Source organism: Amblyomma maculatum, chromosome 11 (genome assembly GCF_055883805.1).
Source record: "Amblyomma maculatum isolate TAMU_Amacu chromosome 11, ASM5588380v1, whole genome shotgun sequence".
NCBI classification, from domain to species: domain Eukaryota; kingdom Metazoa; phylum Arthropoda; class Arachnida; order Ixodida; family Ixodidae; genus Amblyomma; species Amblyomma maculatum.
Window position 1 is genome coordinate 28904309 of NC_139354.1, and position 26881 is coordinate 28931189.

Sequence of the window (26881 nt, forward strand, 5' to 3'; positions counted from 1 at the left end):
AGTGGAAAGGCATGAAATTGAAATGCAACATATGCAGAAATATGTTGCAAGACGACCAGTCTGTGGTGTGCGACATCTGTCTCCGTTAGTTTCATCAAGTGATTGGCCAAAGCAGATGGGGCTTGTGGTTTTGTGATAAGTGCAGTGTAGTAGCATAGATGCAACCTTGCCTATTAATGATTGGAGTGGAGTAAGTGCATTGTTTTGTTTTTGTAAGATGTTCATGGTTTCCATGCAAACATTATGAGAATTTTTTTCCTAGAGAATGTTTGCTGAAATGTGAATATAATGTGCAATAAAACTAGTGTTTTCTTGCTATTTACTTTTCCTTGTAATCATTAGTTCTGTGAAGAAAACCACAGGCTAGAAGGAAATGTAATGGCATGCATTTTGATACTTGACTCCGTTGTGCTGGCTCAGTAGTTAGAGTGCTTGGCAGGAGCATTTCAATAGAGGCAAAACAATAGGCCGTCATGCACCGTGCGGTGTCAGTGCATGTAAAAGAACTCCAAGTGGTCGAAATTATACCGGAGCCCTCAACTATCGTGTTCCTCATAGCCGTAGCTATTTTGGGATGCTAAGCCAGATATATATCACATCATACTCTGAGTAAGATGGTATTCATGGTCAGTTAATCATACACTAAATGACCAATTTTTTTCTCCATGGTACAGCAGCTGTTGTACAATTTTACTTTAGCCTTCGTGAAGAATGTCCCACTGGCTCCACATGGCCTTCTGTTGACCCTTGATATGCGTCACAATCACACACCCGAGTATGTATTTGTCTAAGGGCACCTATGCATGCAAGGGGGGGACCATTACTTTCCATTTGTCAGAACTGAAATGCACTATCCACATCATTCCTGTAATTCTACTGCCTGCTATTTGAACTGTCCAGCATTGATGCAAGTTTCAAAGAACTGCAATTAGCAAATTAATCCAAGCAGGAAACCATGCCATGCAAACTAAAATTAGCCAAATGTTGCAAAACATAGATGAGAGGTTACAAAATCTAAAAAACAATGCAGCCTACCTATGGCGAGTAGGGTTTCACATCCTAAAGTGACATATGTAGCTATGAAAAATACCGTAGTGGAGAGCTCCAGACTAATTTGACTGCCCGAGCTTTGTACTTTGCGTTGATATATTGCAGAAAACAGAAGCATTTGCATTTCACCTGCACCAAAGTGCGACTGCTATCACTGGCATTAAACATCACGACCTTGGGGCAAGTAGACGAACGTGCCACTAAGATGTCGCAGAGTCTACGTACATGCTATACACATCAACCTTTCTAGCATTAAAGCTGTCACATGCATGGCAGATATTCATGTTCTGCTTTGGACTGACAAATTTAAAAGTGTACTATTTGTGTTTGTCTAGCATGAAAAACAAAGGAAACTAAGGAAAAACGAAAAAAAAATGAACATATGCTGAAAAAGCACTAGTCATTAACACATAAAGCATATTCGTTCCTTTATTAATGATAAAGTAGCCTTCAACAATAGTACAAAGCCTGAACATTTAGGAAGGTGCTGTGCCAGGCAGCTATTTGACAGAAACCTGAACCATTTCACCTGTAGTAATGCGCATCCCGGCGGTGTGGGCTGGACACTTATTTTTCGGTCCACTCAAACATGCGAAAACTGCATCATATGCATTCCCATTTTTCGAGTTTTGAGCTCTGTAGTGCAGGCTAACAAATTGTCGATGACTTATTTTCGTCTGATTGTTGCACAGCGCGTGTAAATAAATTACCACTGCACCTAATAAACACTGACATGCACGTGCAACATCGCCGATCATAAACGCACACACTGATGTCCGTCCGGACATCGGCGCACTCATCACAACACTCTCCGTAGTCTGACACAGCACTCCAGTAGGACGTAATCCGTACATCACAGCATCTCACGGTAAGCACAAACCACACCTCCAACAAACACGAATGACGCGATGCTTGGGCTAGAGACACGCCGGCGGCACCCAGCTTTTTCAGCGCCGCTTGTATATGTACTACGTAGAACCTGCAGCACCAAACCTCAATGCGAGCAGAAAGCGATGCGTTACGTGACGCATCGCATCACAGATGGAAGTGAGGAAACTTTGAAGAATCAAAACTACATAACTACATAACGACCGTCTTAGACGTTAATCCACATGATAACGAGGACCAAATGAGCGGGCGTGGGGGCCGCGGGCTGGCCGTCAACACCGCGATTACATGCGCTTGCGCTGTGCTTGCCACCCTGCCGCGGTCCAACTCACGTAAACCTATCATCATGCCATCACGTAGTATATCACCCATTCTAGGCACCATTCTTGCCCCTGTACTATTCTTTGTAATTTCACATTTCACGCATGCAGTCTGCAGTACATACTTCTTGCACCTCGCACGTACGCCTCATACCAACTTCGATTTGGCTACATATGGCTACCATGTTGTCGGATCCGTCCGGCTTTCCCGACGGATCCCAAGGCCCATATCGGAGAAAAATGCATTGGGTCCGTCGGAAGAACCCTACCGATCGGGTCCGTCCGCCGTACCTCTGAAAAATATTTCCCGGATCCGTCCGTCGGATCCCGAAGAAAAACGCACCGGGGTCCGTCGGACGTACCGTTAAGACCATTGATCGGGTCCGTCCGACGTACCTTTAGCCACAGCCTATTTCTTAACCTCATCCACACACCTAATCTTCTGCCACCCCCTGCTACGCTTACCTTCGCTTACAGTCCAGTTGGTTTCTCTTAGAGACCATCTGTTGTTCACTCTTCATGCTACATAGCTCGCTCATGCCCATTTTTTTCCTAATTTCAATTAGAATGTAAGTAACTTGAGATATTTCTCCTACCCACGCTGCATGCATTCCATCTCTTAATGTTACACCTACCATTTTTTTTCCAGGGCCTTGCTCAGTCAAAACATGTTCACAATAAACAGTCTTGTTTAGCACACTTCAGACATTAAGAGCAGCTGGAAACCATCATGCAAGAGTCAATGCCCCGCATGATCATAAGGGGCTGGCATTTTATGGAATGTCTGCTCCTTTACGCGACGTCGCTGGTTTGTCACTTCAACCCCTTCATGTCATGCCATTTTTATTAATTTTATCGTAATGAAGTGTAAACCTTTTACCTCTCTCTGTTGATTAAGGCACTGCTCTAAAGGCAGTGTCGTTTCAGGTCATTATCTCTCCTTTCTTAGGGATCAAAATAATTTAGCATTCTTCCAAACATTTGATACTCTCAAGAAAGGCATAAAGCATATGCGCAGTAAGGTATTCCACAGTCATCGAGAGATGTAGCCAAGCCACTGCACCCACAAGTGCCCTTTGTCTAAGCAATAAGTCACGGACTCACAACTCGGATCACGAGCTGAATGTTGGTCCAGACTCGCTGACAACTCAGGTCTCAGTGGAAGTTGAGACTCACTCATGACTCAGATCTTGTTCTGAATGCGAGTCGGAACTCACGACTCACACCGTGATCTGAATGTTAGCATGAGTATACACAAGTGAGTCAAATCGTGGGTCAGCCCGCAGACTTGTGGAGTATAGTACCAAACATTCACCTCTACTAAACTTGTTAAAGGAGTAAGAAACAATCTAATTAAAAGATTTAATCTGTATCAGAGCATACGGGATCAGGACTCTAGTGGCTAGCATTGTGGTGCAGAGATTTTTGCTGCAACAGTATCCAAGAAAAGCAGAAGCCAAAAGAAGCAGCATAGAAAGTGATGCCACTTTTCTCTTTACATTATTTCGAGAATTTCCTTGTCTGTAACTATCTTGAGCCCTTGTCGTTACATGAATGGATTCCTTTTTTCTGTTCCCCTTAGGTACTGCTCGTGGCGTCCCAGTGATCATCTGGGTTCACAAGCACCAGCCTTTGGATTCTGCACAGAATCCAGGTCCAAATTCAGAGCTGCCGGTGGACAAGAACTCGAGTCATGGTGGGTCACTTCACTTAAATGGTCCTCCTATTTACTGGGAACAGTGTGGCAACCAAGAAGAACCAGCTGCAGGGCCCTCAGAAAAAAGTGTGTCCAATCTGTGGGTTCTGAAACCTGGGGGAGCGGAGTACTGCATGGTTGTGAAGCAGCCTGCTGGTGTTCTGAAGAATGTCTCCTCAAAATGTCTCCTTGAAAATCGCATGTAAAAGTATGGGAAAGCTATGTTGTATATTGATCTCCAATTTCACCGGTTGTTCGATGCATCGAACTTCGCACCACACACTGGAAAGTGCACCTTCCCCAAAGACGATCACATTATCTTAAGCCATTTGCAGCGTAAAGTTTTTAAGCTGTGCACGGAAGGAATGAGAGAGAACAGTTCGGAGATGGTTGTTCTAGAGCAGTGAGCCCTTTCCCCGAAGACACGCGCATCTGAAGTGATCGTATTCTGTGCAGCAGTACGTGACATTTGCAAGCCATATGTGTGAAGGAACGAGAGTAAACCGGTTTGGCAACGGCCAGTACGGAGCAGATGCAGCTGTGGCATTCAGGAGAGGGAAAACGCAATAGAGCCCGTGGCAGACAGAACATTGGGCACTTTCTCCAGTCTGTTGTGAGCCCTCTGTGCACGACGGGCGATGTGAGATGCATGTCTTGTTGTCGTTGTACTTAACGTGCGACATAGCTTAATCTATGGTGGCTGTGGACATTAAAAATTGGCATATTTCTTTTTTCCGAATGTTGTCTTTCGGTATTGTCGTTCTGAACGTGTGGCATAGAATAAGCTGTGGCGGCTGTGGATGTTAAGAGGCAGATTTGTTTTTGTTTTTTTTTTTGCGAGAGTCGTCCTTGTCATGCTGAACATGCGACATAGCGTAAGCTTTGGCGGCGTGAACGTTAAGAAAAGGCACATTTTTTATGAGAGTCCATGCTTGCATCTATAAATCAGTGAAAGCATGCGGTAAGCTGTGATCATGACGCATCTTTCTGCATTGTTCACTTCATATGCCATTTGAAATTATCACATTTTTCAATGATTTTGTGGCAGTGGATTCCGCCTGCCCCAGGTGCGGCGTGATAAATTGAACCAGGCTTGTGCACATTCTGCTCCGTCATCGCAGGAGCTAACATCAAAACTATAGTCAAAGGATAAAAATGCCATGACATCATTACTGCACAGCATCTTTGGCGCGCCGACAATAAATGAACTGTGGGTACAATGGCCGAAACGAAGAGACGCGCTACAGACTGACGCTTTTTTGTTTTAAAATTCTCGGTGACAAAAAGTTAGGGTGGGTTCATAATGTGAGGGGGTTTATTATGTGACAAATGTAATATGAGCTTTCCCAATTGTAAGTGGCGTCTCAGGCAGATTTCTGTATATATAGAATTATCGATATATCGAACTATTTCGCAATCCCTTTTGAGTTCAATATATTCTAAGTTGACGGTATTTAGTTTGTCGAGTATTCTAGTGGTGCTAAATACTCTAAAAAGTGGGCAAATTTTTAGGTTGCTCTGAGTCTGACTTTGGGTGGTAGTACAAACTGGCTGGCAGCTAGGCTTTAATACCAGTTACCTTCAAATGCCCTGTCTCCTCAGCCTTGCTGATATGTTAGTCGATTGTCACTTGTACATTTGGCACAGAGACACACAAAAATAAATACAAAAATGATAAAAAAAGTGCAAGGACGAAGTACACACAGAACCACACTGCACATTGCGGTAGCCTGAGCCATTATGCCATTTGCCTTCCATCTCTTGTCGATCTCTCAGGCATCTAGTACTCATCAAATTGTATGCTGTCGAATGCAATAACTTACGTACAATCCCTCTTCAATGCACAGAGGTCTGCGAGACGGTTTGCTGACAAGAATACCAGGTTCTAAGGTCTTAGTTAGCCATGATGCAGTTGGCTAACTATCGTTCTTGCAGTTTACAACGCTTGCTTAGAAACAAACTAATTTTAACAGCTTGAGGATGGGAGTGCCTAATGATCCCTGAAAGCAAAAGTCCAAATTAAATGCCAGGCAGACCAACCTCCCTGTTTCTGACACTTTGCATTTCGATGTTCCCTTGATCAGTCCTGCATTTTGTGCTTATGGCTAGAAGTGGAGATGCTTTATAGCTCTAACTGCTTTGGAAAAAAATTCAGTTATCCCAGTGATTTTAAAATTACTGTCCCACTTCCCAAGTGTATGAAGGATGCAACATGTCGCACAGAGAAAAGGCAGAAGCCACCGGGTAAGTAATGTATGATATCAAATGAAAAGCATCACAAAAATGTTTCTGGTTTATTCATATCTAGCCAAGTGTGTATACAGATCATTCCGCTTGAAGAACATCAGAGTGAACGATCTTTTGCTAGGCTGCTTATGGAAGCAATTGTTTACATGTGCGAGGAATGCAGAGACAAGGCAGAAGGCTTAGAATCTCGGTGCCAACTGATTTTGTTTCTTTTATGAGCCAGCCCCTTCTCAAGAAGCCAGTCGGCTTCGGTCAGCTACGGTTGGCTATGTTCTGCTAACAGCGCCATGGCCTAGTTGTGGCATATTTTGGGTTCATCACAGCCCTCCTCTCTAGAGAGAGCATAAACTTAACAAACGGTACACAAGCCTAGAGGTTTAGGCAGCTTGGTGCATTCAAATGTCTGCTACTGCACGTGTGGTAGCGTGCTAGAATCCAATGCCATGGGACGAGTTGCTAGGCGTCAGGGTGGAAATGGCTGTTTTGTACTGAGTTTCCATGAAAGGTGGTTTCACTCTGCCATGAAAAAACTTCCGGCTGGCCCTGCATTTCTGTAGTGAGCATTTTCCACCCACGACGAAGGATCTTGAATGATTTGTCATACGTTGCTTGTATTAGTCGAACTGCGTCGTTATGCAGAAACACATGACTACATAAATCAAGTTCGTTCACATATGTCCTCCTACCAGTGGGCTGTCGCAGAGGTGTAGCTCTGAGCTTGTTCATGATATCACATAGGCTAGATGTATAATCACTTGCGGAAATTCTTGCTTGTTGTAGGCCAGATGCAAAAAACGCACCAGCTAGACAGTGTCGCATCGTAGACAAGTTCCACAGCACAACAGCTGATGTCTGCCTTGAACACCATGTGTAAACCCAAGAGCAAAATGGGAAAAGACTCCAACCAAGACTGTTGCTCAGTTCATGAGTGCTGCTTTCAGTTACCAGTGAAACCTTTCAATTATTCCATTGCTCATTGGGTGGTAGACCGTACTTCTGATGTGCGAGGTGCCTTGTAAGTTTTGTCAGACTGGCAAACAAGGCAGATTTAAATAGGCTCTCTCTATCCTTTGTAATGGAATAAGGAACACCAAAACGGTATAGCCAGTTGCCTACAAAAGTGCAACCAACAGTTTTGACTGTAATATCCAGAATCAGAATAGCCTCCACCCAACGCGTGAAACAGGACGCAAGTCAGTATGTATGTTCGGCCCTGACAAGGTGTCAACGGCCCGATTATGTCCACATGAATGTGGTTGAATTGAGCATCCGGTTATGGGAACTCCTTCAATGGTGTCGCAGTTTTAACTTGGAACGTTGACACACAAGGCGCTTGTCTGCTGTTGGGAATTGTGGTAGATGCGGGCCATGTAAAACATACCGTGAAGGTTTTGGGTTGCCCAAAATTTTGGATGAGAAAGCTCTTGTAGCGTTGCGCACGCTTCACAACGAAGACAAGCAGGCACTAATGGTCGGGGTTTAACTGTAGATGTGTCGCAAGAAATGTCTCTTGCTCCGAGCACTGGAACCACTGCAGGATGAGTGACGATGTTTCCTGCAAGCGACTCAGTTTGTCACTATTGCATTGAACTGCCACCACATTTTCGAGGTCTGTTTGCATGAGACAAGTGATGGCATTTGCTGCCCGCTGCATGACAGAGCATCGACAACAGAGTTGTCAACGCCCTTGTTAATTGTGGCGGATGTCTGTGGTGAATTCTGATATGTAGGACATCTGCCGTAGTTCACGAGCTGTGTGGGCACCATTGGAATTGAGGGACCGTAAAGTACATGAGGGGCTTGTGAGCTGTATTACATTCAGTTCCTTCTAAGTATTGACGAAAGTGCCATATTGCTGCACAGACGGCCTATAGTTATCGCCTGAAAGTGCTGTAACGCTGTTTGGTTAATGTCAGTTTTCGAGAAAAGAAAGCGATAGGCCGCTGTACTTATTTGCTGAGTTTGAAGAACGACACTGACAGCTGCGTCCGAGGCGTCAACCATGACGCACTGAAGAACTCCTGGTTGTGGGTAGGAGAGAAGTGCAGCATTGGTAAGGCATTCCTCGATCCCTTGAAAAGCCAATTTGGTATTGTCCGTGTTGATGGAGAGGGTGTAGATTGGCTGTGCACTGAGGTGAGAAACTTCGGTAGTAGCTTACGAGACCCAGAAACTCGCGGATTGGGTGGTTAGTGCTGGGCCGCTGAAACTTTTCAACAGCGCTAACCTTCTCTGGGTGGGGTTGAATCCCAGAGCTTGAGACATGGCCAAGGTCAGCTTCTGAACACCCAGATGCCGTGCTCTGCCAGGCACTAAAATGTGGATCGTAAGTGCACCTTATGGTTGTCCGGTGAAGTGCTTGAGATGAGCAGGTAATCGAGGTATGCATGGCAAAAGTCAAGGCCGTGCAAAACACTGTTCACAAACCACTTGAATGTCTGACCAGCATTTTTCAGGGCAAAGGGCATGTAGAGCAACTTGAACAGGCCGAAAGGCATTGCTATCACCGTCTTCGAGATGTCTTCTGGGGCCATTGGTGTCTAATGGTAGGCCTGCACAAGGTCGATTTAGAGAACATCGTCACACCCTGTAGGCTTAATTGCTGTCTCGCCATCAATGTGAGGTACTGGTAGCGGTCGGGCACTGTTGTTTGATTGAGGGCCTGGTAATCCCCGCAGGGCCACCTGACTCCTGGTGCATACTTAGGTACCATGTGCAGTGATGACGCTGAAGGGCTGGTGGATGGACTAATGGATTATGTTGAGCTCGAGCATATGGTCAAACTCCTGTCTTGCTACTTCATTTATTTAGAAACATGCTGCCAGCCTGATTCCCAGGCTTTAGGCAGGAGTAGGCATACAATGCATGCATAGGATCGTAGCAAAAAAGGTGAATAAATACATGGAACCATAGTTAATCATAAAACCAAACCAGCGTTAGGCCAGTGTCTTCTTCTTCATCTTCTTCTCAATCCTTCTCAATTTCTTGCAATTTCACCGGTTGGGTTGTGCACGTGCTTCTCGGAATGAGTCTTCGTTGTTTTCTTTCGTTCAATAAACATTCAGTTGCTAGTCCAGGCTTGTCCTGTCATCTTATTCCCTGTGTCTCGTCCTTTGGCTGGTAAATATGAACCCTTACCAATTTGTCCAGTTGTCAACCTTAGTGCTAAGTAAATTTGCAGAAAAAGAAAGAATGTACAAAGAAACAGGTTGCAACAAAACTCAAAGGCAATACTTAACGCAAATATCCGAATACATTTCAGTAAAAAGCAATGTAGTAAATGCATTGTCTTCAGACAGCACGGTACAAAATAATGATACACTTGTACATTGAACAACTTTAGCAGATAAGGCTTTCCACTGGTGAGCCGTTTTAGGAAAGAATGATTCCTTGAAAATGTTAGTTTTCCAGGAGTATTCTGTAACCCTTTTAGGGTGAAAGGAACATGTTGCACTTGGATTAACGGTTTCAGTGTAAAGCATTTTGTCCATTCCTAATTGGTCATGGTAAAGCAAATAGAAGGTTTTCATCCTATCCTAATAAAGTCTTGAAGCCAGGCTTTCCAAACTTGCATCTGATAGGAGCAGCGTTGGGGATGTGCGCTAGTTATGTGGATTATAAATGAACCTTACCGATTTACATACTTTTTTTTAGTTTGGCAATGTTTGTGTGGAGGAGTCCTAAATAACGGCAGCATATTTCAATATCGCTTTGATGTACGTTTTATATGCAAAGTTTTATGTTGTGTGTTGATTTTGCCAGTTTTCGCAGGTAACCTAGTTTTTTTATTGCCTTTTTTTCAACATATTCTATGTGCTCATTTCATATCAGGTCGCTTGTAATTATTATTCCAAGATATTTATAGCTTGCTACTGTGACTAAAACATGGTTGCCAATGCAGTCTATGAAGTGTAAAGGCTGCTTTTTGCGAGTGACGGTCATTGCGACTGTGTTCTGGTGATTAGTAGCCATTTTTCACGTGGTGATAAACCATTTTTGTATTTTTACTAGTGATGTATTTAAATCTACTTGATCTTTAGGACTATTGATGTCATTGCAAAGTATACAGTCAGCTGTGAAAAGTTTTGTTTTCAGCTTTTGTGGAGACAGGCGTAATGGCCATGCATAAACTGATGGGCCTGTGGTGATGATGTGGTGGCATACATTGTGTTTGATGGCAGTGCCTGCCTGTAGTGGCTGCGTGAGCTCGGGGAAATCGCGAAGGATGCTAGCGAATCAGGCAGCACCCATGAGTGCCATGAGCATGGGACTGAGGGCCGGATGCTTGAATGGCTTCCCACATACTCAGCACCCAAGACGTGATGATCCAACTTCACGAACTGGTCGTCAAGCCGGCAACGAGGCACACGCCGCGCGGGATACTCGCCCTCGACCTGAAGGGAGCGTTTGATAACGTGTCCCACGCGAGCGTGTTGCGGAATCTGAATATGACCAGGTGTGGCCGAAAGACATTCGACTACATCAAAGAATTTCTGTCAAACCGAACAGCGACCATCAGAATAGGGGAGAAGTCAGACCCTGTCGAGCTGGGTGATAGGGGCACCCCACAGGGATCGGTCTTGTCGCCCCTGCTCTTCAATCTGGCCCTCCTGCCCCTGCCCGGTCTACTCAAGCAAATCGAAGGCGTGGACCATGCGTTCTACGCCGACGATATTACGGTGTGGACAGCTCCGAGCCGGTTCTGATGCCTGGATGGAGGAAGCCTTGCAGAAGGCGGCAACAACCGTGCACGAGTACGCAAAGTCATGCGGACTGAGCTGCGCTCCCCAGAAATCAGAGTTGCTTATTATCTAACCGGGAAAATCCAAGAAAGAGCTGCCGCCGGACGTGATCGTCACCATCGACGGAACGGCTATCAAGCCAACACAGCAGATTAGGATCCTCGGCCTACTACTTCAGGCCGACGGGAAGGCACACGCCGCCGTCACAAAGATCAAAACTACAGCCGAACAGATACTCAGTATGATCAGAAGGGTATCTAATAGAAACCGAGGCCTCAAAGAGGACGATGTCATGCGCCTGATACGCGCATTCGTCGTGTCACGGGTTACCTACTCCGCCCCCTATCTCCAGCTGACGAAGGCGAATAGGGACACCCTAAACACGATGCTTCGTAAGGCAACGAAGCAAGCACTGGGCATTCCCATATACTCGTCCACACAAAGACTGCTGGACATGGGCGCCCACAACACGGTGGAGGAGCTCATTGAAGCCCACCTCTCTAATCAGAGAATCCGGCTCAGTCATACGAAACACGGACGAGCCGTCTTACGCAAGATAGGATGGCAGATTGAGCCAGTACCCCTCAAGGAAGCCCTTCCGGAAGACTGGAAGACGGCCATTCAGACCAAACCCCTTCCCCGGAACATGACGCCGGGCAAGGACGACGAGAGGCGCACCGCGCGGGCCAAAGCCATAGCCCGGAAGCTGGAAGAGAACCCCAGGGTCCTCTACGCGGACGCCTCGCTCCGAAAACACAGTGACCGTGCAGCAGTGGTGGTTACGTCAAAAGACAGGCTGATCGTCAGCGCGTCCATAAAGACAGACGCCGCAGTTGCAGAAGAAGCGGCAATGGCCCTCGCACTCGCACAGCCGAGCGTGGACACCGTGGTCACTGACTCAAAGACAGCCTACAGAAGCTTCCGCAGAGGGGTAATATCCTCCGCGGCCCGAGCCATTCTATCCAAGTGCAAGCCTCCGGGAAGAGCTATAGAGCTCGTGTGGGTCCCGGCTCACTCGCAGGTAGCAGGCAACATCATCGCAGACTACCATGCCCGAGAAATGTCAATCCGAGGCGAGAACGAGCCGGAAGAGCTACCGCATCCGGTTACCAGCTTTCGGGAAATTACAAGTATGTATCGAGAGGAAAGGTGCAGACTGCCAGAACCGCACCCCAAGCTCACCAGGCAACAACAGACGATCCTGCGCCGAGCGCAGGCGGGATCGCTTGCGCATCCCGTATTGATGAGCCGCATGTACCCTGCGGAACACGACATGCTCTGTCCTTTTTGTAAAAAAGAAAAGGGCACCCTGCCGCACGTTTTGGCAGAATGCAAACAACTCAAACCCCCCCCTCCTCCCCATCCCGCCAACACCCCCAATCCCCAACCCCTTGAGCGATGGGAGACCTTGTTGTCCAGCCCCGCCCTATCGATCCAGCTCGCACTGACAGACAGGGGCCAGGAGCTGCTGGAAACATATGGGTCCCGCAACTAGGGAACCACCCCGTCTGGTGCAAGCATGCACCACCGAATTATTTCGGGCTTAATAAATGTTAATTCCTCCTCCTCCCACATACTTGTGCTTGCGACAGGATATCCTGCAAATTTTGATTGCGGACATCGACAAGCAGCCCTAAGCTACAGAAAACGTCTGCTCTTAAGATGAGGAATTTTCATTTTCCACTACAAAAATCCACAGAAATATCTGCATAAGTCCCAGGTCCAGTGTGAGAGAGCATTGACGGTACGTCAGTATTGTCATATATTTTCACAGCTTGCAGCGGTGCTGCTGCTGGCCGTTTACAATCAGCTGGCAATGCCGGCACTAAACTGACTTCTACCCCTTTACCCACCAGGAAACGGGGGCCTTCTCACGATTGGTCAAGAGTACCGATGGACTGTATGGCATGGCGGGGGCACTGGTCGCCCTCAGTGCTGGCCTGGAGAGTTCCCCGACTTTTCGCACAGAGACACATAGTTCCGTGCAGCACTGCCTCAAACTTGCAGTGGTACCAGTACATTTTTGTCGTAGTTGTGGAGCAGTACGCTGTGGTACGTTCTGGTTATCGCTTGACTGCAGTGCCACAATGCTGTCAGAGAGGCGAAAAATCTTGTCTAGTATCTCTTGCAGGGAGTAGGTGGGCACGAGTGGTGCATCTGCATGCACCACCCGGTGGCGCATCTGCATGGCGACGGCCATGATTTTGTCGGAGAGTTCAGCCATCTTGGTAATGTCTGTCTTGCTGGACACCAGGAGGCCTATCAGCACATTTGCTAGGAGTCTGCAGAAATAGCTCGCGAACTAGGCAGCTGTTGTCGCTTGCTGTGCTGCTGGCCAGTTGTTGCAGGTAGCGCAATATTTGGTTAGTCCTGCATCATCCAGTTCAGTGTCCTGCAGTAGCTGCTAGAGGCACTCTGGCTCTGAAGGTCTAAGACGACATGTCAACTTCTCTTTAAGGCTTTGGTAGGCATTGTCCATGTATGGTGCAAGAGGTAGGTCTTGCACCTTGCTCGCTATTGCAGGCAAGAGGTTGCTCACCACGTGGCATTTCGGGCTCTCGGCAGTAATGTGACGTGCAGCGAACTGGGACTTGACTTACACAAACCAAGTTTCTGTTTCGCCGGTCCAAAACGGAGGCAGTACGGAGGAGTTGATTGCCAGTAGAGCTATTGTAGAACTGGCGATGTTGCTTTGCTAGTCCATGGCAATCAAGTCCGGGTCACCACTTCTTGGCATGCACAAGGAATGCATCAAGGCGGAAGGCTTGGAGTTTCAGTGCCAACTGATGTATATTCTTTTATGCGCCAGCCTCTTCTCGAGTAGCAGGTCAACTTCAGTTGTCTATGATTGTCTATACAAGGTTTTCAGCTGCAAACACCTGAAAACCTTGTTATGAGTATTTGTCAGGACGCGTTAAAAATAACCATAGGAATGATTCAGAGGGCTCAAAGGATAGGCAAGTATACTCTTGAGCGTAAACAACCAATTTTTGCAAATTTTGCATGACAGAGATATTGAACTGATCCTAGGCATCAGCAATATACTAAAAAAAACTTATTATGCAGTCTCACGAGACTACTCGTGGCGTGTTAGAGAAATTCGTCAGAAGCACTGGGCTGTTGGTAAGCCGAGGAAACTTAACGGTAAAGACAAGGTGTCCCTGGCATATGACAGGCTAATATATATGGAGAGGCATTCATGTGGGATGAAGACGCCCAGTCAGTAAATAAACTAAAGAAATGACTAGCCTTAAGCAATTCCATACCCAAAGTATGCAATGCTCTGTTATCTTAATAAACTGCCAAAGCATTAAAAGCAAAATTGACGAGTTTTATGCCCTACTCAGATGATTAATCAAGACATCATTTTTGCTACTGAATCGTGGGTAGATGATTCGGTAAGACAGTGAAGTGTTTCCTTCAATGTATCAGGTCTTTAGAAAAGACGGGAACTCTAGGGGCGGCAGAGCATTAGCTAAGGAATAGCTAAGCTAAGTGTCTAGCAATAGACATGGAAACGAGCGATCACGAATCAACCTGGTGCAGGCTCCTCACTCTTCATAAAGAATAGCACTTTCTCTTCATTCAGTATCTATTAGGACTATATTTTGCTATGTACAAAGTTATTGAACCCATAGCTATTTGGTTGCCTCCAGTTCATGGTTAACATTTTTTTATTATTTATGCCATATTTTGGTGCACATAAGAGAAACGTTGAACTCATAGCCATTGGCATGTCCTGGGTTCAATTAATGCAGGTTGCAAATGCAGCAAGCAAGGAAAGGGGGCCAATGTAGTACATAACCAATCCTTGACATTCATATTTTAGTAGACATAGTTATATACTGTAGCAATTTTCATTTACACATCACGGTATGTTTTTATTTAAAGGTGACTGAAATAAAGCGGTATGCTTTATATGATCTATCAATGAACTCTAATAGAGAGAACCGTTAAAGGGCCACTGTCCAGGGAAGGACCTTTTAAGCAAAGGAGCCCAGTGTTTCGATCAGGTACCGGAGACAGTCTGTGCAAAATGCTACAGTGACACGCGCGCCGCGAAGCAACGAAAATACAAATCAAAGCTCTCTCATGCTCTCCTTCGGGAAGCCAGCTTCCCCGTTTCCTGCGCTGGCCCGTCGAGCCACAGTTATGACGTACTTCCCAAGAATGACGTCCATTGGTCCGTCTCGCTGACTGACGGGAGAAGGATGGGTGTCTACCGCTCGCTGCGCGCTTTTCCCTCGCCACGGCCAGACTGAATCCAGCGGCGCGCGCTCCCTCGCCCATTTTTTTTTCGCACTCGCGGAGTGCCACGCCCCACCTCTTGCCAAACGCAGAGGAGGAAGGGTAATTTGTCTTCCGGAGGCTCGTTGACCTCGGGCAGGAGAGTGAAAAACCTTTGCGTGGGAACGGAAGGAGAGAAGCATGACAGAATCGGGTGATTGCGGTGGCTGTAACTGCGTTATCAGTTACTCTTCAAAAACATTTTGCGGCCTTGCGTTTTAGGGGCGAAGTCTCACAGTTACCGGGGAAGAAAATATTTTCGACCGGAGGGTGGACAGTGGGCCTTTAAATTTTATGAACCTTTTGTTTGCATTCTGCCCTGTTTTTATACTTGGCTCATTTTTTAAAACCCAACCGTTTTGCTTATCTTTGCTGTTTTATTGGCTTGTTACTCCATTCCTTGGATCCTGCCTTTTAGTTTGTGAGATTTTTGTTCTCCCATTTATTTGGCTGGGCCCACTATATAATTCTTATATTTTGCTTTCAGTTATCTATTTTTGTGCCCTCGGGTTGAATTTCTCTGGAAGTGCTGTGGGTAATAAGAACTGAATTGTGAGTGATCTTGTACCTGATGAATTCTCTGCAGGTGACCTTCTTGATGATCCGGTTACAATAAAAGAGGCAACGGCTCAACAGAGACTTGTGAATGGCAGCTGTTTTTATTCCATTCGATTTAGGCAGTGAGTTTTTGCTATTGACTTTTCCTGTAGTCTGTTTATACTACACACACACAGCCCTACAAATGGTAATCTTTACGCACAGGCCAAAAATAGCTCAAAGATGATTGCCACAATTCTGGTACATAATTAATAATAACATGGCTACAGATTTAATATGCTGGTGTAGATGTTGTTTATTTAAACCTGCTCCAGAAGATGAGAATGTAGTGCTGTGCTGTTTGTTTGGTCTCTTGGCTGTGTTTTTAGTGCAGTCCTCCTTCGATGGTGCAGACAAGAAATGAAGGTGCGCTGCAGTAATGAGTAAATGTGTAGCAAAATACACCTTGCAAAATCCAGTAAGCATCAAGATATATGATCCTTAATGGCGTATATTTATTGCATCTTTTTTCTGTCTTCATTAAAGTTGTTAGCAATGTGTTGTGTGTATCTTCCTCATTTCAAAGTTCAACTGGCACCCACAACAGTAATCATACCAACTATCCTGCAGGAATGCTGCACTTTTTGTTTGGTCTCGTGGCTGTGTTTTTGGTGCAGTGCTTCTTTGATGGTGCAGACGGAGAATGAAGGTACGCTACAGTAATGAGGAAATGTGTAGCACAATAAATCTTGCAAAATCCAGTAAGCATCAAGGTGTATGATTACTAATGGTGTATATATATATATTGCATCTTTTTGCTCTCTACATTAAGGTTGTTAGCGATGAGTTGTGTATCTCCCTCATTTCAAAGTCCAACTGGTACCCACAACCAGAATCGTACCAACTATCTTGCAGGAATGCAATTTTGCTACCATCTTTTAATTATTTTAGAACACAGCTGATTTGTTGCTGGTGTAACTGAGCCACAAAAGAGAGTCATGAGCCAAAGAAAATTTTTCAGATGAGAGAATAGAGCCAAAAGCTCGATGCCCCTTGCTCGTGGCTCTTCTTTGCTAGGAAAAATAGAGTGCTTTGTATGCTTTGTAACTTCACATACATACAAGCATCTCATAACTCATAAATTCTTTGCCTCGCTGTATCGCAAAACCCCTGAAATAGCTGCACTCAAAATTTCCATTAAGTAATATCATAATGATCCCTAGAATGTTATTTTGTTAAATTATGTCCAACTCATGTCTTATTATGTCTTCACATTCTGGGTGTTGTGCTTACCCATTGCAGCTGCAGTGTAGTACCACTGGACCGCTTGAGCTTGTGACTGGGGGGGGGGGGGGGGGGTATTGGGGTTTCCCCCTATTGACTTACCAGTGGCGCCCTCTAATCTGAAGCCATGCAGGTGATGCTCTGAATAAAGCAATATTGTGTCGTCTGGAGTGGCATGGTTGCCTCAGTCTCCCAGCCTTTGTGGCTGGTGGTAGCCCCCTGTAGTCGCTTTCGATAGGACAGGAAGGCCTGCGCAACAAAATGTAGCCATCAAACCTATGCAACTCATGGCATTGCAGCATTTTTATGTTTTGGCACTCAGGGAAGCCTCAAATCCATTCTGAGAGACCAAATTTAGACCAACCTACAACTAAGCTACAACTTTTAGCTGCAAGTAGAGGAGGCAAAAGGGTTCCCAAGGACTCATTTTCAGGACTGTCAGAAAAAAAAATGATCTTTGAACAATTTTGAAAATATAGAAGCTGAAAACAGGAACTTCAGTGGTGATGCATTTATCTAACATACTGCAGGGCGACGATGTCAGATCAGCCATGCACCAGCAAGTGCACCCGTGCAGCTGGAAAGATGCCCGAGATGCAATGCAAGTGGTGCCTGTGCTTCTTCCATCTCGTTTGTATCGGACTGGAGAGAAGCCATCCAGCCATCTTGAAAGGACACTTCATATGCAGGGTGAGTGCCCAAGAACTCGATAATTCTTCCTCATGGTGAGGAACTCTATTGCAGGGGTTTAAATGCAAGGAAGTGAATTACCACATACCTCAAAAGCTCAGCATTGCTTCCTTCATGTTGGAGGACCATCCATGGTGAAAGGGTTTATGCAAGGAAATGGATTGCCACACACGTCAAAAGATCAGTATTGCTCCCCTTAGTAAAGGATAACCTTCCATGTTGGTGGCGTTTTATGCAAGGAATTGAATTTTCACAGACGTCAAATGATCAGCACTGCTCCCCATGTGAGTGAAAACCCACCATGTTGAAGGTATTTACTGCAAGGAAATGAATTACCACAAATGTCAAAAGCTTGGCACTGCTCCTTCCAGTGAGAAGAAACCCTTCATGTTGATGGGGTTTAAGGCAATTATTTGAGTTACTACAAACGTCAAAAAGATAGCACCCCTCCTCAATGTGAGGGATAACCTTTCATGTTGAAGGGATTTAATGCAAGGAAACGAATTGCCATAGATGCCAAAAGATGATCACTGCACCCTCTGTAAGGAGATTTCCTCCATATTTATGGGGATTAATGCAAGGAATTGAATTACCACAAATGTCAAACCATGGGCACTGCTCTCTATATGAGGGAGAACCCTCTATGTTGAAAGGATTTAACTCAAGGAATTGAATTACCACAAACCTCAAATACTCGACATTCTTCTAGTGAAGGGAAACCCTCTATGCTGAATGGGTTTGATGCAAGGAAATGAATTACCAGAGACGTAAAAAGGTCAGCACTGCCGCTCCTAAAAAACGGAACCCTCCAAGTTAATGGGGTCTAATGCAAGGAAATGAATTACCACAGACATCAAAAGATCACTACCACTACAAGTATGGCGGAACCCTTCATGTAGATGGAGTTGAATGCAATAAATTGAATTACCCCAGATGTCAAAAGATCAGGACTGCTGCTCCTAGTAAGGGGGAAACATCGATGTTGATGGGGTTTAATGCAAGGAATTGAATTGCCACACACATCAAAAGATCACTGCTCCTAGTAAGGAGGAAACATCGACGTTGATGGAGTTTATTGCAAGAAATTGATTTATCCCAGTTGTCAAAAGATCAGTGCTGCCATTGCTGATAAGGAGCAGCCCTCCATGTTGATAAGGTTTAATGCAAGAATTTGGATTACCATAGATGTCAAAAGATTACTGCCGCCCCTAGTAAGAAGGAACACACCATGTTGATGGGGTTTAATGCAAGGAATTGAATTACCACAGACGTCAAAAGATCAGCACTGCCATCCCTCATGAGGGAACCCTCCATGTTGATGGGGTTTAATGCAAGGATTTGAATTACCACAGATATTAAAAGTTTGGCATTGGTGCCTTAGTAAGGAAGAACCTTCCATGATGATAGGATTTCAGGTTGTCTAGCAACCGGGAAAGCCAGGATTGTCAGGGAAATTTTGTGCACTGGGAAAAACCATCGAAAATTTTGCAAGTCAGGGAAAATGGCATGATATATTCTGCAGTGCATTTCTTTTTTTTTTGAAGTGGCGCACAGCAAATATGTTCTTCATGCAGATTTTCTTTTTTGTGTGCTATCTCACCAGCACACGGCTGCCATGACGGCACGACTGTAGCTATGCTGCAAGGTGATATATATTACTTTGCAAGGCGTGATATATTACTTTGACAGCAATGCATGGCTCAGCTGCCACAACAGAAGAACCAATACACACGAAGGTGGGTATGAAATAAAATAAGTGGGAGCGCTGCGCAAGAGTAGTACACGACAAGAAGCAGGAATAACTGCACCGGCAGCAGCCAGTGCAAAAGCGATCAAGGTGTGCTTCCAAGCGCACGTGCGCCATATGGTGTGCAGCCATACTGGATTGGATTGACTGGGCCTTTTGCAGGATGGGATGTTGGCACACTCTGAGGCTGGCATCAGTGCACTTTTAACTTTCAGTATAGTTTTGATATTCTTAATTACCATTGACAATAATGGCAGCCATTTTCACTACTATTGTAAATTGCAGAATATGTATAATAAAGCATAAAAAGTGCATTACTACTTACGGGTGGGTAAGAAATCTTAATTTCAGTCAATGGATGCCCATCGATGTTCCAGCGTACGGCACAGACACTGCCTTTCCTCACTGTATATCGGGCACTCACAAAGAATGGCCGATAGATTCATCGCATCCACAGTTCGTACATGCAGGGCTGTTTGCCATGCCTATCATAAAAGAATACGAGTTTGTGAATTCTACACCAACCCACAGGCGGCACAGCAAAGTTTCTTCGCGTCGGGGTAGGCCAGGTGGAAGGCGTAGCTTCAGGTCAGGGTCCAGGGATTTTAAGCGGCAGTTCGCAAACTGGCCAGAATTCCACAAGGAGAGTGTGTGTTCCCGCGCAAGTGCGTGAAGCCTGCTCGCTGCGTCTGCCCTGGAAAAGGGAATCAGCACACAATCACTATCTTGGTGGGCTGTTCGTGCGACCTCGTTCGCCCGAAGATTGCCCGCTATGCCGCTGTGTCCTGGAAGCCATTGGAAGATGATGTCATGTCTTCCATTAATTGCACAGTGATGAATTTGTCGTATTTCCGCAATGAGTTGTTTCTGTTTCTCAGGGGTTTCTCAGTGAACAGAGTGGTTGAAAACCTGAGAGAAGAATCTCTGTGGGGGGCTAAAAGAGTTATGTATGATGCTTCGTTTGCAGTGGGTGGGATGGCCAAGGTAGAAATTATGGACAGAATGATTCAGCAGGTCCGCACTGCCTTTGTTACCTTCAGAGAATAGATGCAGAGAAGGAAGAAGAGCTGGAAGCATCAGATGCTCTGAAGAGAAAGAAGAGGGCAGCTGCTTTTATTAAAGAGCTGAAAGAGAAGGAGCGACAGTTGCTTCATGAGTGTAGCTTGAGGCTCGACTTCTTCAGAAGAAAATAAACTCCCCTAAGCAGTAAGCGCAAATATGTTTCAATGTGCAATTTCAATAAATAGCTTTTTGTTGTGAACTATTCGTCTATGCTCATTGTCATCATCGTCTATATTTGAGCCTCTTTACTCGTCAGGGAGTTTGAATTGGTATAATCGGAAAACCTTGAAAATTCAGGGGTTTTGAAAACAGTGCTTTGCTAGACACCCTGGTAATGCTTTTTGGCTCTGTAGCTTTCCAAGAGCTGTCAAGAAAACTTCTCACAGAGTATAATAAGGGAGAAGCTTCTATGTTGAAGGTGCTTAACGTGAGGAAATGAATTATGGACATGAAAAGGTGACTTTTTTCATGTGAAGAGAACCCTGAATGTTGAAGGGATTTAATGCACGGAAATGAAGTACCACAAACCTCAAAAGATCAGCACTGTACTCCCATGTGTGAGAGAGCTCCCCATGTTGATGTGATTTAGCAAGGAAATGAATTACCACAAATGTCGAAAGATCAGCACTGATCTCTCATGTGAGGGAAAGCTCTCCATGTCGAAGGGATTTTAATGCATGGAAATGAATTACCACAAATTTAAGTGATGAGCACTTCTCTCCCATGTGATGGGGAACCCTCCATATTGAAGTAATTTCATCACCATCTTTTGCTATCAAGAAATTGTAAATATCATCAGCGATGCCTTTCAACAAATGTCCTATTTTATCTTCCTCCGTCATCTGAGCATTCATTGCTTTAGAGCTTCAAGATCTTTTTTATATAGGTTGTGCACGTTTCTCCCGGTATCTGATCCCTGTGTGCGAGCAGGTGTTCAGCGTTTCTTTTTCATGTAAGGCAGTCACCAAAGCACAGGCACTATTCAGTAACAAAGTGCTCCCAGGTTGTCAGAGTCCTCGCGGTTTTCGAACCAGACTAACACGATATTTGTCAGGAAGAAAACCTCGTTCGCAAGCTGAGCAGTGGCATCCCATCGGTTGTAGCAGCTCACCCATTGGTAGTGGGTCAGCCACTCGCCAACGTCCTCGCCCGCCGCTCCTGCGAAAGTCTGGGGCTCTCGATAGTGTTGCGAAGAACCAGTCCCTGCACCCGCAGGCTGGTTTCCAGCCTGGTTGCAGCGTCACCTTGGGCTGCTGGCATGTCATTCACAGGTTGCACGGCGCTGGTCAATGGTTCAAGGCCAGCGAGTCGACAACTTCTACAATGCTCCAGTTCTAGCTGCATTGAATGCAGTGCCTAGGATCTTTATCCAGCACTTTCAACACGTCTCATCTGCAATGTAACCAAGACCTTTTGGCAGGTTTGACAAGCCAGGTTCACACAGTCAGTAGCTCAGTAGCATGCACCACCAGACAAGGTTTAGCGGAATGCACACCCCTCAAACTCTTCTTTTTTCATTTGCCTGAACACTTCTTTATAATAGTGTATCATCCAATAACTTATGTCGTGCATAATTGTACCACACTAATAATTAGTGCTAATGATTTCTAGATAGTTTGTTTATAAATACTAAATGTGCTACACCCTGAAGTTAAGTATCATTGAACAGCTTATGCTGAGTATAATTTAACTGGGGTAATAGCAGAGGATAATATTTAATGCTGAATTGTTAACTGAAATAAAAATAAACCTTATCTATAATTGTGTAGCCTATATCAAGAACCGTATTTTCCGGTTTATAAGCCGCACCCCTCATATTTGAGGCTTTCAACAAAAAATTGGTATATAGGATGCACAATTGTATAAGATGCACTTTATTTTATCCAGGTTAGGGCAGTAGGACTTCACTATAATACGTGCTCGATTGTCACGTGCTATGTGACAGAAAAAAATTTATTAACGTACACATGCAAATTATGAAAAAAAGGCCAACAATTATGCGTGAAAAGCTCGCTCAGTGAGAGCAGCTAGGAACACTTTATTATCACTCAAAGTCGTGAAAAGCTTCATCTTGATACACGGTCACCGATTTCTCCACGACAGTGCTCGGGCATCCACTTGTCTTCGTAGTCAGTGAGCTGATCGTCGCTGCAGGCGGGCGATCTAACGCACACAGCAAAACATATACAGGAAGGAAAAAACATGTGCAATAGCCACCAAACAATGTTGTAAATCGGAGCTGGAAAAGAGAGTTGGCTCGATCTGACTTGTCTTGGCAGCATGGCAAATATGAGCATTTCCATCACCTTTTGTCATTCTGCCACTGAGATGGCTGTACAATTCAAGAACACTATAACGACTGTAAATATTGTAATCACAGGCGTCGCTACCATTACCATTCTATGATAAAATTTGCCTGTGAACATTGCACAAAACGAAAGAAAAAAATGCACATAAGATGCACCATTGTAGAGGATTCGCTACCGAACATTTTGTTGAAAAACTGCATCATACACTGGAAAATACGGTATACTTGCACCACACAAGTTAAGGGTGTTATTATCTCTACTTTTTGAATTCTGATCAAATAACCGATGTACTATGCTCATTTTTTGAGATTATGTGTAGATAAGAGGTAAAAAGGCGGCTTTTAAATTTGATTATTTTGCTTATGTGTCACCTGTTGGGCATAAATACTGTGCTCGGCAGCTTGTTTTATGTTGAAAATATTAGTGCTGTGTTTGTTCCAAGCACTTTTATACCTCGATTGTGTGTCACCTGTTTTTCTGCGGAGGCCCTTTGAAAGATGGCTGTGTTTAGAAGTTTTATATAACACACTTGAAGGCACTAGCAAATTTTGTATGCTTTGCTTTTGCTGCAGGAATGCAACAAGCGTCACAATCGCCGCTGATGATGCTGTGGACCAGGATGCTGCCATTCTGTTCACCGAAGTAGCACCGAAGCTCATCAATAAACTTGTCGATCAGCTGGTTTTGTCTCTGACTCATGCTGTTGAAGACGGTGGTCGCTTGCATCACATTTTCGTAAGGAAGGTACCTCTTGCCCAACTTCGAAAAAATGGCTGTTACCATGCCGCCTCTCTGCTAACCTTCGGCTGGCTCAGGAAAACGGAATGTCGCCACGACTTTTCGCGCTGTTGGGCCTATGACATGAGCTAGCAGTGTTCAACTTGTTGCTTCTGACTTGGTGGTATACTGACATGCTACTTTGTAAAGCTGGTAGGCCGCCTTCCAGTCGGACCATGCTTCCGCCCCTAGCAAAAAGACCAATAGGGAGCGTTATTGGTTCTATAAGAATCGGTGTTGGTTCTGTAGGTATTCTATGTGTTGTATCTGCATTTTATGGGACTTATGCAGAAACTCATAAATCTTATAGACTGGTACATGTTTGTCCTATAAGCAATAGTATTGGTTTCATAGGTTTATCTGTGGGTTGTATAAGAAAAGTATCAGACCAGTGCAGAAGCCCATACATCTTATAGGCTGATACATGCTTGTCTTATAGAGCACTACATATTGGTTCATGTGTCTGATACATCAGTATGCCTTTGTTTATGGGTTTTACATGCAGGATCAGTCAGTGGGAGATTTTAGGTCTTTTTCATTGTTTCCTTTTCCATCTCGGACACATCCCCAAAACTCACGCATTCATCCCGTTTATTGAGTGTTGCCGCAACGTACAATATTAGCCGTAATAACAATTGAGAACGCCGCGACACAAAATTTCTGCGCGAGGTCTCAATAAACTACGTACGGTTGGAGCCGCAAGACGCGCGACGCTGTTGCTATCACTGAATGGCGGTGAAATGGATTGAGAGGCGCGCGTCCAAGCAACTGCAACCACAGTGTTAGTGCAACCACCGCCGAAGCGAGAGGAGTCGACATCCAGCACGCGACGAGTACGGCTCGAGTTGCCGCCGCGGTAGCGCGATGCCGGCGGTGCTTCACAGCGGAGAGGTAGGTTTCCTTTCTCTCACTCCTACCACTCCTACTCCCGCGCAAGCGTTCCCGTGCTGGCCTCTCTCATCCTCCTTTCCACCTCTCCTCTGGGCGCGCATGCGCAGCTCCGTAGAGGCATTGGCGCTGGCACGATCACTGATCTAAAGCCCCTCAATAAACTATCAGTTTCTATCAGCCGCCGGCCAAAGAGCGCAACATGCTTGAAAAAAAAAAAAATTAAATAGCCAGCGGGAACGATTTAGTAACAGTCCGTGTGGCAGCAAAACACACGGCGATATGTGCCGCGCGCGCGCCGCCCGCCCCGCTGGAAAGGAGGAAGCTGCACGCCAGCAAAAAAAAAAAAAAAAAGCGCGCGCGCACGTGGCGGCGCTCGGCCAATGAGAGGGTCGAACGACGAAGGAGAGCGCAGGAGAGGAGGCGGGCGGCAAACTTCACATGTTGGCGCTACTTTTAGTTTATTGAGGGGTTTTACGCTGATCGGGATGGCGGCAGTTCGGTCGGTGCCCTGCTTTCGCCGTTTTTCGGGGTGCTTCTCGAGGATATCAACGTTCCAGCGCACGTTCAGCTTTTGATCAGGTGCGTGTGCATCACTTGCAACTTCGGGCTGACGTTTATACTTTGTCAGTGTATGATATGGCTTTGCATTGCAGGATGCCGTTGCCTGCACGCCAACAAAGGAATTTGAATCGCGCGGTGTGATATAACGCAGCGTCGAGTTTTAAAGTTGTCGGCACGATTTCTTGAAAGTATTGATGAAACTTTTTAGCGTTAATCTGTTTTCGAATATCGTGCGCACTGTGTTCAAGTGGCAGAACATCTGGTGAGGCGCAAGACGGAATGTTGGTTCAGCAGATACCTCGGCGTTCAATAATGGCGGCGCCTCCCCTAACTGCCTCCGCATGAATACGCGCGCAATCGCTGTTGTCGGTATATATTTGCGCTGATTTCTTGAAGTCGTGGGGCTGTCGCCCTCTTGAAATCGCTTATTTTTCAAGCTGTAACGCGATTTTTTTATTTCTTTCAGGTGCCTTAGTATTGGAGAGACCATCATCGGGTCGAAGTCCGCAAGCTTGGAATCGAGGGCTACCTGGATGCAGTCAATGTTTGGATTATGTGCCAGTATGCGTTGCCGCTGTCATTGTGGAATAAAATGTGTATACATGCACCTGCTGCGTAACTGATCCCTAGAAAATGTAACATAGCTGCCCTCTCCCTTCAGGTGTCCGGAGAGGTAAACACACGCAGGCACTCGATGAGACCAATAATATTCCATAGGGCCTACAAAACCAACAGGAAGCCTACTGGTTTTTTAGGTCTATCAGAGTATTGACAGCTGTGGGTGTACTAGCATTATAGACCTATCTGTTTTACCAGATGCCATAGGACCGATAAAACCATAACCTATACGACCAGTAAACAATTGACCTATAAAACCAATACTCCAGCAGACCTGTAAAACCAATAGGCTAGGATACCCATACGACCAATATTCTGGCAGACCGATAAAACCAATATCAATAATCTGATAGGCTATTAGTTTTCTATTGGATTTTTTTTATAGGGGCGGGATTGCTGCCCAGCTTGAAATGCTTCGGTGGTTGAATGAGAGGGAGTGCCATGCTTCATATACTGTGGTGCAGTGTCACTTAGGGGCCAAAAAGGTGCTACATTGCATTACTTTAATTCTGACACCATGATATATCTGTATCACTACAGATTATGATTATGACAAATACGACACAGAGTGGATGCCATGGTGAAAGTATGGCAAGACTGGCTTACTCCGTGTTGGGAGTGGCGTTTATTGAGCAAAAACGAAGAGATTCTTAGGCGGTGCTACTGATTACATAAAAGCTACAAAGGTACAAAGCAATCTGCCTTACCCTTTGGTTCATGCCGACAGCGGCCAGGCGAAGTTCGCTGCTGTCCAAAATCAATGACCTATCTACCTTTAACTACCACTGGTTCCTAATGACCTGGGTCATTCACGAAGCCGAGGCATATGTCATTTCTGCAATAGTTTTCTCTCTCCACGAGAACAAACCACGAGGAAATGCTGATTACTTTCCATAGACGAGGACATCGCTCCACAGAAATCTGTCTTCTTAGTTCTACCGCTACTCTGTGCAATCCTTAGTTCAGTTATCTCTTGAGCAAGTGCGCAGTTTTGAACTCCTAGAGCAGGATCGCTTATGAGGATAGAAAGATTGACATAGGTATCTGTTATTTGAGGCCGACTCGGATCCGCGATGGCCGCTGCTGACCTGCCAGGGACATGTTTGGGACTACTGATGGTTCACCCGATTCAAAAACAAACATTAACCTAGCATTTACTATGCTTTCAAAGGATT

The 26881-nt window shown here is 45.3% G+C and overlaps 1 protein-coding gene across 1 annotated transcript in view; it reads left to right on the forward strand.

Moving 5' to 3' along the window:
* The window catches only part of LOC146173270 (uncharacterized), a 28716-nt gene extending 5179 nt beyond the window's left edge, over positions 1–23537 (forward strand). Inside the window, exons 2-5 of the mRNA XM_084585166.1 lie at positions 3841–3954; positions 15817–15910; positions 17582–17741; positions 23432–23537. Of these exons, the coding sequence (XP_084441292.1) occupies positions 3841–3954; positions 15817–15910; positions 17582–17741; positions 23432–23461 (398 nt within the window). The 3' untranslated portion in view covers positions 23462–23537. The remainder of the gene's footprint in view (positions 1–3840; positions 3955–15816; positions 15911–17581; positions 17742–23431) is intronic.
* The last annotated feature ends 3344 nt before the right edge of the window (positions 23538–26881 follow it).